The 12338-nt window shown below is 37.1% G+C and overlaps 1 protein-coding gene across 2 annotated transcripts in view; it reads right to left on the bottom strand.

Moving 5' to 3' along the window:
- EML4 (EMAP like 4) overlaps positions 1-12338 on the bottom strand; it is a 148356-nt gene that overhangs the window by 23218 nt on the left and 112800 nt on the right. For both annotated transcript variants that reach the window (XM_062490370.1, XM_062490369.1), the window contains exons 9-13: positions 7834-7983; positions 6304-6373; positions 4945-5055; positions 2354-2449; positions 72-206 (exon numbers count right to left, since the gene is read on the bottom strand). In XM_062490370.1, coding sequence (XP_062346354.1) covers positions 72-206; positions 2354-2449; positions 4945-5055; positions 6304-6373; positions 7834-7983 — 562 coding nt within the window. The remainder of the gene's footprint in view (positions 1-71; positions 207-2353; positions 2450-4944; positions 5056-6303; positions 6374-7833; positions 7984-12338) is intronic.

Raw genomic sequence — 12338 nt, forward strand, 5'->3', positions numbered from 1 at the left:
CAATGAAGCAAATGTACAGAACATGTGATTTCCATTGATTTAAAACTGTCCTGGTACCAAGATATTATTACCCCAAATATCCCTTGCTTCCTTGATAATGAATTGCCGCTCCAGGTCCAGAAAAATATATGAGATTTGCCACATGTTATTATGGTATTTGCATCAGTGGGATGGAATTCTACAGCAAGAACAACTTCATTTGTAGTCTGAAATAAAAACAAAAAAAAAAAAAATTTATTCAGATAGGACATTAACTACTAGAAACACATGTAAATCCCCAAGTTTTAGAACAGATATGTAAAACTAGATAGCTCATCGTATGCTTGAAAATATTTCTAAATATTTTGTGCTACGTCAGCTGTCTGAATGATTGCACACATAATTTTATATACATTGATTTTTCACATACATAAGAGATCTTTACTGAACTTCAGTACACATGTTCAGGTTTTACATTCCCTTTTAAATCACAAAAGCTTTTGCTCTCTCAAGAGCTAAGACTTTTTCCAAGGAAAAAGAATAATGTATAGAAGAGACTTTTTTGGATTGAAAACTGTACTTAGCTTTTACACAGACTGATTTGCTATTCTGGATAACAAAGGTGTGACAGAGGCAAGTAAGACAACAATAATATTGTAGAATTATATCCATTATTCTCTTTCTGAAATTCTGTAAAAATTCTTTTGGGTCCTTTGTTTTCCTTTCCTCCTCACAAAGAAGAAAAAGAGAAGCCTGCGTAACTCAAAACTTTGAAACACAGGGTCCCACCTTTACATTTTTACTGGCTGCATGTACTTTTACTAAATTACCAACATCTTAAAGTATTTCACTCTTTATCAATAGATTTTATAAACATAACCAACTGACTGATCATTTACTTAACTCCTAACGTATATTCAATCAAAGTGTCTTTGAAGACAAATCTCCTGTAGGCAGTGAGTGACTACAAAACATGAAAGTAAATGCATTTATTTCTACAGGATTTTAAAACAGGCTGCCCAGAGAGGTTGTGGAGTATCTCTGTTCTAGGTGAACCTGCTTTGGCTTGGGGGTTGGACAGATCTCCACAGGTGCCATCCATCTATATATATAAATGCTGTTAAATCACATCTTTGAGAGCAATTTTTCCTACTTAAGCACTTTTGGTTGGCTGACTTTAAAAAAAGCAATCTCAAGTTTGTTTGGTTTTTTTTTTGGGTTTTTTTTTTTTTGTTCATGGCCATATTTATTGAATTACGTTTCTCACACAGTTTTCACATGAGAAAATCTGCTATGTCAAAAACATAATTTGGAATTTAAGGACTGAGAACCTTAATGGAGTTCAGCTAAAAAACAGCTTTTGTTTTGCATCCCAGCTCAAGGGATGCAACTCTGCTCACACCATCTTCCACAGAAGGTGCTTAAGATACTGTAAGACCAAGTCCTAGATGTGAATAAGTTCTGAAGGGTGAGCTATCCCTGCCAAATAATTTTTTGCCAATTCTAAAACACCAAGGAACTCCCCTGAGTGCAAAAACAGTCAAAACATAATGTCAGTGAACGGGAAATACAAGGCATATGTCAAATAGTTTCACATAAAATATCAAAAAGGAAATGAAAATACTGTCATAGAATTAAATTAAAACTTGTAGAATACAGTTAGCATTGGTTAACACAATCTAGAGAAAACTGGTCAAACAAACCTGATTTTGTTACCTGAAATGGCAAGTTTGTAATGATGTAGACATATATGCCTGTGGAGCATCATTTATAAAAACAGACAAATATTCAGTTCCACATGTATTAAATATTTGCTTGCTTGATACTGGATAACACGAAGGATTGGGTGTTCCCAGTGAAATCAGCTTTACATGACCACTGAGTGCAACACCTCTGAACACATCTCATTGGTCTGAAAATTGGAAAGGTTCAAAAAGAGCCAGAAACACAGACATGACTGCTGTCTACAAAAGTACTTACGATTGCAAATGAGAAAATACAAATACTGAAAATCAATAACCGGAATTTCATTCAGACAAAATTGAAATAAGGAATGTTTAAAAATACTTTTTTAAAAACAACTACAGACTGAATAACCAGTTTAGTTTCTTAAAGGTACCAGGATTTTTTTTTTAATTAAGAAACCATTAGACAATTGCTTAATTTGCATTGGCTCTTAAGGATGAGTAAAATGTAATTATAAACCCTTCAATATTCAAACCTCTTCCAGTAAACAAGTTAAGAATACATTTCTGTGGAACTTTTAAACAAGCCAACAGCATCACACAGTTGCAGTTTCCAAGTAAGATCAGAAGTGTCTCACAAAGTTGTATAAAACCACTTGTATTTCAGAATATTCATGTGCAAAAATTACCTTTATCTCTGCTATTTTTGATTTCCTCTGCCAATCCCACACAGTAAGCATATGCTCATTAGAGTCATCAATTACACACAAATGAGTACCAGAATCCTAAAGGAAAAAGAAAAAAAAAGAAGCAATGACAAAGTACTATCATACCCCATTTAGAAACAGGGCAGGGCAGAGGCATTTTTTAAAAATCCAAAGCCACAAATATAAACTAAGTCCTTTTAAAGTAATTACAACATATATATATATATATATATATATATATATATATGGAATAATTCTTTTTTTTCTTTCTTAAAAACAGACATAGATTTCTGTGTAATCTCATAAAAAATAACTGTACTCCCAATACCATTCTCGGAACGCTTTAAAAGCATCTTACCAAGTCCTTACTCTAGTTTTTTTGGTTGGTTTTTATTGCTGGGATTTTTTTTTGTTTTCTTTTGTTCTGGCTTTGCATTTTTTTTTTTTTTGTTTCTTGTTTGCGAGTTCATGCTAGCAGCAAACTTATTTTGTTTTCTATTCCATAAATATTTTGTTTTTCCTCAGGTCACAGAGGACAGACACACAGCTCCACCTGTTTTTTTCCTAAATAATACCACCACAAACACACAACTACACTATCAGATTCTGCAAGCATGTCTCATTTTTTCCTTATGGGTCAGAAAGTACCAGCAGTTTCATTATGTAGTTGGTAAAACTGCAGCAAAGGTAACATTATCTGAATAAAACAATGCTTACAGAGGAGGTAGAGCAGAACCTACAGTATTAAATAAATGAAATCACTTATTTTGAACAACTTTACAACAAAATGGTAAATATATGGCTACATGTAATTAAAGGAACAGAGAAAAAAAAATCTTAAAAGCATTCCCAACAATGCATACTTGCACAAACCAGCTGTTTCAAGGGCATGTGTGGAATGTTTTAATGTTTTGAAGGAGACTTTACTTATCTTAAAGTTGATTCTTGCACTTCACTTTCTAACAAATTATGAAAATAGAGGTGGCTAAAGTTATTATTCCCATTATTCTAAGCAGTAATATGCAAATATACCTGTGAACTATTAGGCGGGAAGAAACCTTAAGACAGCATTGGCAATGTGTGCAGCTCTTGTGGGGGTTAATAAATTCTGTGGTAAAAACACAGTCCTAGATATTGCATACCAACTGCTTCAGTCTAGTGAGCAATTACGTGAGACTGTAATAAGGTATCAAATTCAGTTTCAGCTGCAAAACAGAACCAACAAAAACTAAAATCTAGTCCTCAAAAATTCCCCGTTTTTTTTTTGTTTTTGAAATGATGAAATGCATTCTTACTCACACTGAAAAAGATCTCAATCCTAGTATGTAAGTTTCATTGGTTTGTTGGAGTGACAGGAATGCTAGTACTCCTTTCACATCATTTACTGAAACACAAAATGTACTATATCCAATATAGCAACATTTCAATGCTATGAAATTTCTTTCAATTGCTTTCTTTCCTTCAATTGCTAAGTGAAACTTCAGCAAGAGAATGCAGGAATTTATTTTCAACAGGTCACCCAAAGGCACTGTTGAGTTTCCATTCTTAGAGATTCCCAGAAGCCAGCTGGACCACAGCCTGAGCAGCCAGCTCTGACAGAACCTGCTGTAAGCAGGACAGTGGATGAGGTGATCTCCAGACATCCCTTCCCACCTCAGCTGTCCTGTAAATCTCTTCTTCCTCTATTAGCAAAATACTGCAGGCATTGGGGTTTTTTTTGCATTTTCTGTTTTTACAGATATTAATTCTTCTTGGCGGAATGCAAGAATCCAGCCTGGGTTTTCAGGAGGTCTTCTATGTCTCAAGCTTCTGGCAATAATGCAGCAGGAGCTTAAAGATTAAAATATGTTCATATTTAACAAAAAAAAAGAAAAAAACACCCCCCTCCCTTTCCAAATTTGAAGTGAGAACTTTCTGATTGCCAACTAGTGCATCTCCACGTGCTACCAATTTTTCTGATAAATTCTGTGGGCCCAGTAACAAAGACCTCTATTTTTTTCCCTATGTAAAAGAAGGGGCAATAAGTGAACAAGCTAGCCCTCAGGAAAAAAAATAGTACAGGATAATGTGAGGGGGTTTTTGTTTGGTTTTTTGGTTTGTTTTTGTATTTTTTTTTTAATTTTTTTTAAAATTTCCTGTTGGTGTTGGTGGACAAAAACCTACTCTGGCTGTGAAAGCAAAAAAGTTAACTCTCCTATCAGAAGTCACTAAATTTTGTCTTCACAAACCTCACTAATATATTTGTTCTAACATCAGAATAAAAATAACCTCACAAACAAAACCAAACCACCAAACCCAGTGCGGACTTCAATTTCTAGTTAAGGTTTTTCTTGCCTGCTATTTATTTACCGTGCTGGTTTGTTACCACAATTTTACACATGCCATTTCCTGTTTTTCCAGCTAGTTTGCTGGCAGCTGCTTTTATAAAGTATACGGAAACTTCAGTGCCACACTTACAATGCTGAAAGATATCAGCTGGCCAACCACATGCAAAATCTCCAGGGATTTCCTTCCCGTTTCCATAGGACTGGCCACATCCTATGGGACACCCCGCGGTTCCGTGCCCACCTTACCGCTTTGGAAAAATCCAAGCAGCCCACTCCGCGCTCGAAGGTGCCGAGGCCGATAACCTGCAGCGTCGCCAGGCTCACCGAGTCCCACACCCTAACATGGGGCTGCAGGGGCTGTGTGGAAAAGCAACGGGACAAACAGGTCACCGGCAGGGAAAGCACCACTGGCCGGGGCCGCGCTCCGCGAAGCAGCTGCTGCCTGAATTACAAACTGTGGAGCAAAACGCAGGACGATCTGTGCTGGGGATGCTGCTGGGTACTATCCTCAAAGTCAAAAGGGGAGGTCAAGGCAATGTTGTTTCTTATGGCTGGGCTACCAATGCGGCAGCAGTGCCGTTGAGGCAGGAAAGTGGTGTTTGGTAGTTGTGAAAATAACCAGTTCAAGGAATTGAACAAATAATGGAAGAATCGTCTTCCATTTTAGACCCCAGACTAGCGATATTATACAAGTGAAAATACTGAACAGATCTGGGCTTATATATATATATAAATTAGGAAAAAATAAAAGAAACAAACCGTGGTGCACTGAGCCTCTTAACCATCACCAAGCACTCAATGATAATGTACATAGTTATATTTCATACAGCTACTACCCCAAACTAGCTTAGAAACAATCACAAATTAACTTGGCTTAAGGACAGCATTCACCACGGAAAGTGACAAATCTTTGTACTGATGGAAAAACAAACCAACCAGCTCTAACAAGAGTCAGAAAATGCTCAGTGGAAATCATATATTCAAATCCCTCCCACATAAATTTCTTACAAAATATAAAAAATTCAGATAAACATCTGAAAAAGAGTCCTATTTAACATGTTACTTTATAGCATCTTTCTTCCCCTCCTCTGTTTAAAACATCACAAAAATAATCCAATTATTCAAATTCTGACAGAATTATGCCATGAGGTGGAGAGCAGTATTTAAATGTACTTGCTCTCAAATGAGCAATTTAATAGGAAAGCTTGGCATACCTTCCATAAATTCTCAAAGTTGCTTTCCTTTTCCATGAAGCCTTAAGACTATACTGACCCACAGAATTGGGAATTTCCTCTCCCTTGGGAGAAGACATATTGAAAGTAATATGACAGAAATTATGTGGTGCTATAAAGCAATAACAAGCTTCAAGTTTGCTTGCAGATAAAGGACTTTACAAGCTTCTGCTCTTTTTAATGTACAGTTGAGTGTTTCATTGTTACTGTCTTTTGCTAGAGATACAGGCTGTTACCTGAGAAACTCAAAATATCTCAGTAAATGCCTTGCATAATACAAACTACAGACAGAAGGTGATGATTAAAAAACCCCAAACCACTTTTTCCTTATTTTTAAAAGAAGATACTACTGCTCAACAGCTCTATTACTTACCCTTCCATCTTTATCCACTCCAGCTAACTGTCCTGTTGCAATTCTAATTTTGTCTGGATGAACTGCAAGACTAAGACAGACAGAAATATGACTTGATTTGCTGTCATAGGTCTTCAAAACTGAGAGGTGTTTTGTAAATTTTTTGTTTCTCAATAAAAGCCCATGAAGAGACTTATGATCCTAAATCCCACTTCTAAGGAGACAATTTGAATGTTTCTCATCAGATATTTCATTCCATGCTGTACTGACTGTTGGCTGACACAACCAGGAGAGCCAGAAGAGGCACCTCTACATGTGCTCTGACACATCTCAGGTTTGCACTACACTGGGAGTCCACTGTAACAAAATCTACATTGTCTCGTAATGAATCTCCTACACATAGTTATGTGCCATATTTATAAACACTATGGTGTATTTTATGCCTAAATCTAGAGATGTCATGAACCCAGGGAAAAAAGGCAGAAAAGCTGGCTGAGGGCTTGCCTGTGCACCCAGGAGTTGGGGATTGCCTCCACTGGAAATGAGTTACTGATGTGATTGTTCTAATGAGGTGTGGTGCACTACTAGTGGAAGTAAAAATATGCCCTTGCTTATCACAGTTTGCTTTGAAGCTGATGTAAAAAACCAGATTTTAGAGACTACATCCTCTCACTCCTTGGGATTTTTTGATCTATATTCTTAATTGCTTTCTCCATAAAATTGCAACAGTGAAGGAAGCCATTGAAAGAATAAAGGGGGCCAGAGCAAACATGAAGAGGTCATAATGCCAGACAAAAAAAAGAAATTACAATTCAGTTCAATTTTCTGAATGAAAGTGAAGAACACAAACTGGCAGCATTCCTCCCACAGGAAGCAATTACACAGACAAGAGAGAAAAAAAGCTTTAGATGTCAAATTTTCTCCAGTCAGGTACTACACAGCAGGGAGTTTGTACTTGCCATTACATTTTGTGCACCACCCTTCAGACTAACATAGCAAATTCTGTAACTGCCTTTGCACCCACAATGGCATTGGCTTCAATTTTCCTTCTCTAGTTTTTTTTTTTTTTTTTTTTTTTTTTAGTCTTTGTAAACAGCTTTCTGATTTCCCTGACTGTCTTTATGCTTGGATGGGCCATCTTTTACAAAATGAGAATACGACTGCTCCGTTTTCAACATGGTTTTCTAGTTCTCCTTTAAGACTGTTCTTTTGCCATACTGCCTATAAAGAAGTGATTTAGAGTCAGGCTAACAACAATTTTTAATTTCTGGGACAACTATTTGGAATAATGTATGCAAAGAACCTTTCCTGGCACTCTTAAATTGTGTACCTATCCCCTTTTTACATTTAAGCCACACATCCTAAGCTAGCACGGATTGTTCAAACACCATTTTGTGCTGTGTTTACTACAGTGAAATCTATTGGGACTGACCGAACAGGAAATAACTACAACTATGATGACATTAATTAGTTTGTAAATACAGCAGGAGAGGAAAAGAAATATTTCTGCATTATTACTCACGCACTCACATGCAAATGTTGTATACTAACCATTTAACGCAGTCTGTGTGACCCAAGTAGTGCCGCTGGGTTCTCTCCTCGTAGTTAAATAGTACCACCACTGAGGCTATGAAATACACAATTTCTCCGGTAGGAAGGAGGTAAACATTGGCTCGACAGTCTCTTCCACGATACCCATATCTATATTTCTTTTAGTCAAGGTTTTCGCAGTCACTGAATGCTAGAGAAAAGCCAACAAACTTTTTTTTTTTTTCCTTCCCTTAAAAGGATTCCTGGGGAGCTATCATGCCAGCAAATGCTCTTCAAGTTTTTCCCTGTGGAACTACAGCACAATTTCACTAACACAGTTTAACAAGAAAACAAAAAAAAAAACAAAAAAAACCACCATACAACTGGACTTCAGGAACCCAAATCCCCCAAGAAATGATGATCACTGATGCTAAAAATAAGATATGGTAGAAGTAAAGCAAACACAGTTTTGCAGTTTTGTAAAAAATTTCCTGTGAAATTTCATTAGGTAACAGCAGGACTCGCTATTCTAATTTAACATTTTCTATAGCAGCAGAGCTGTGTATCAGCAGGCTGGGCAGCAGAGTATTGCTTTCATTTGGCCTTTTAAAACAATTCCTAATGCCCTACAGAAAAAGGCAGGCTTCTGCACAGCGGCTGCCAAGTTCAGGAAAGATTTCTTTAGACTGTTTTAAGACTGTTTTTTAAACAAACCAAACTTAAAAGGAATTTACACTGTGAAAAATATTCTATCCAAATCTACCCAAATTATATAAAAGGCATGTTTTCTGTTGGAATATGCACAGCTCCTAATGCTCCTACTGACGCTCAGAAGTTTTACACACTGCGAAGGAGCCTTGGTTGGCACTGATCAAACACTATTACAACTCATTATTTCTTTGGAACAGATGCAGTTTTCTTCCTCTAGACTATTAATGTGGCTGCCTGCCTATATTTCAGCTCCCTGGGTCACCAGGAACAATTAACATCATAACTCAGACTTTAACTGTGCAGCCCCAAAAATATTAATTTTCCTGTTATGTTGTGCACTTTAGAGAGCTTTCCACTTCATGCTAACTAATACAACTGCAACAGCAAGAAAAAGATGGGAAACACATTAAGCAACTTTAGCTAAAGGAGTCCAGCTTCTGGTCCCGGCTAATAAGGTAAATAAAAGGAAGTGAAAAGCCCATGTGGAGAAAGCTGGATGAAGACGGCCCTTTCTCACAAATGAAGGCAGGTGCAGTAGTTCATGTTTGAGAGTATCTAAACTGGTATCTCCTAAGCCAATAGCCTGACCTCTATTCTCCATGGAAAAGGGCCACCTTTCTATCAAAAATAGCACCACACCCCCAAAAAATGCCCCACTACCCTTCCTCTTCTGCAGTGCCACCAGACCAAAGGAACACTTGTGAAATTAAACACATGCTGTAACTAAACAACAGTTCAAAGAGGGACAGTGCATTCAGTTGGCAATTAGACCCTTTTGGAGTGTGGAAAACAAAACACATTTATATCTTGCTGTCTTCCGTTTAGTAGGGAAGAACACAATGGCTCCTCTGAAGCAGAGATTATTCACCGGCTTTCTAAGCAAATGATATTGAGAGAAATGCTCATACAACACAATGCTGAGGAGAGAAAAAAAGGATGCCTCTCTTTCTCCTCCATTACTATTTACTTCTCCACTCGATTTTCCTCTTTCTTCTTCTTTTAGAAGTTCTGATGGAACTAAAAGAAACCCCAGAATGGCCTTTTATAAAAAATAACAAACAACAAACCAAACAACTGAACTTTCAAAAGCAATGGGCTACAAACCAATGAAAATATTTTTTCTATCCTGAAGCATTAAGAACACTATTTTAAATACTTTCTCAGACGAGAGAGGAAGATTTTGCTCATTTGCTGTACACAATAGGGAGTGTATTGATAAGCATTTAGTAAGACTGACATCTTTGAACATTCATCCAAGAAAAGTATTAATGATGTACACAAACGTGTCTTTCCACAGCAGAAGTCCTCCATGCTTAGCCAAGCTAGAGCTAAATACTTTGGCAAGCTGCAAGTAAAATAAAACAAAATTACATTTTCTCAGTATCTTCCTTTCTTTTATCCCTCCTACAAAATAAAGTACCAAAGAGTGCCTGCATTTTCTAGAAGCACATTATTTTAAAAACACATAAAGGAACCACCTGTTTTGTGGGACAGTTTTTTTTTTTTTTTTGCTTTCTTCATTCTCTATCCCAGATTATCTTGAGTGAAAAAAGAGGGGTTGCTGCTCCATATCATTTCTTTCCCTCTCCACACACGCAGAACAAAGCAGCACATATAGTGCAACACAAATAATGCAAAAAAATTAATGCAATAATTGACTGTGTGACACAACCTTGGTGCTTGATTTCCATTGAATTTCAGTGTTAACCTTTCAGTGATAATTAATCAGAAACTGATTATTAATCAGGGAAATTGAGAGACAGTTGCCTTGATATTGTGACTACTCACCAATTACAAGGACTGTTTTGTCACAACGTTCAATATTTAAAAACATTAAGTTTTTGGGGTGTTTTTTTTTTTGTTTTAACTGGCTAAAAATAGCTACAGGCCTCATGAAAAGTGATCTACCATACATGAGAATTCAGCAGTAAATTTACCACTGTCTTTGATTATTCTTAGAAAGAAGAACGCTACTGCTAAAAATAATCTCATAAAACAGAGTCGGAAATACCCTCCTGAAACTGAGCTACTATACACTGGGAGAAAAAAATCTACAAAGCCCTTGTCAAAAGCTGCACTGACTGTGACCTCTGAAGCTACTAAATAAGCCAATTTTGCAATTACTAGGAATGTCAGATATGCTTTAACCAGTTTTGAAGTGCAGTAGCAAAGCTTGCACTACAAAGGAGGGATACACAAACTAAATTATTCAGTTTAAATGACATCATCCAGGAACCAGACACAGTCAAGAGCTCAGACTCCCCCATGAGCTGCTTTATCTTGCCAAGCAGCTTAGACATTTCTTCAAATGACAATAATTTGCAAGGCAGACAAAAGCTAAGTTTCCCTAGATAAATCTACAGTACAGAGTATCAGGAGCTGAATAAACCTACAGGAAACATCTAAAAAGGTGACACCACCCTCCACCCCCAAACCAACCAATAAACCAACAAAAGCCACCCCAACAATCTGCTTGTTGGTTCCTTGCAGTTGGTCATAGTTGACCAGCATTTTCCAAAAGAGTAATAACAAAGGAAAACCCAATTATAAAAAAATCATCCAGAAGGCAGGAGAATTAAAAGAATTCAAAACAAATCCTATAAATGGAACTATTCAACACTCAGCTGAGCTTTTAGGTGCAAAACACTGACATTAGTAAAATACTCAGTGAATCATTGTCCCCATGCTTTTTTAATAAGGTGTACAGGGTTCAGCTTGCCATCATACTTAAAGATGCAGCTCCCTTGCAGATTTGTTCCCCTTGCTAAACCTAAGCATAAAGCAGGTCTGCTGCTGCTGCATTTTCCAAACTGAAGAGCAATTTTGCTCATAAAATTCATACCAAGACCATTATTAGTCCTCATAAATTTTACTGTCTTTTCCTCATTTTCTTCACCTTTGCATCCAAAAGGTGTCCTACATTCATAAATATACTGGTCTGACTCGGGATGACATTTCCTTAAACAGATTCCGAAACATATGGACAGTCTCTTTTGACTAGATTTATTTCACTTTAACTAGACCTCAGCAGCCAACTGGTTTAACCCAACTTAAGGTTCTTGGACATTCAATGTGTCCACACTGGGATTTGCACCTACTTAACTGAGGGCGTGATTTCATGATCAGTTTTCATCAGTCCAAACTGCTCACTGATGCTGGAAAAGTGAAGCTGATGTTCCTCCAGTATGCCAGTTCCAGTCCTTGCATGATTGTGAAACAAATCAAACTAATGTATTGGTCCTGCTTGAAAATTAACTTCACAAAAAGAGGTTATGCTTCAGCCAGATCACTGACTGACCCAATTCACTCCCCAGTCATGAAACCAAGAGCTGTGATGGCTGGAAAACTGGGTACCACAGTTTTGCAAAGCATGAATAAGAGCACTGTTTTCCTTCCAGTCAGACTTTAATCTGAAACTTTCTTCCTGATGTATGACAGCGTATCATCAACATTCCTAAAAAATCTTCCTGCTTTTAGCAACATCAGAGCATCAAACTTCTGATTATTACAACAACTCAAGTGTTGTGTAGACATGTTATTTTACTGAAGTACTAAGAAACTTACACAATCACAGCTTACTGGAAAAATCTGCAGAGATGGGGGAGTAACAGGAAGTCCCAAATGTGTGCAAAAGCACATCTCTTAAAATGTACTTAATGTCTGATCTAGTAAACTTGGAGAATTGTCATCAGCCACACATCTACTCAGCTCTTCAAATGATAAACTCAGTGCATTTAATACAAAGTACTTTCCAAGAAATTAACCGCTTCACTTTGGAGCTGAAGTACTGAAGCACTGAAGCAGTGCAAAGGTTG

Source organism: Cinclus cinclus, chromosome 3 (genome assembly GCF_963662255.1).
Source record: "Cinclus cinclus chromosome 3, bCinCin1.1, whole genome shotgun sequence".
Classification (NCBI taxonomy): Eukaryota; Metazoa; Chordata; class Aves; order Passeriformes; family Cinclidae; genus Cinclus; species Cinclus cinclus.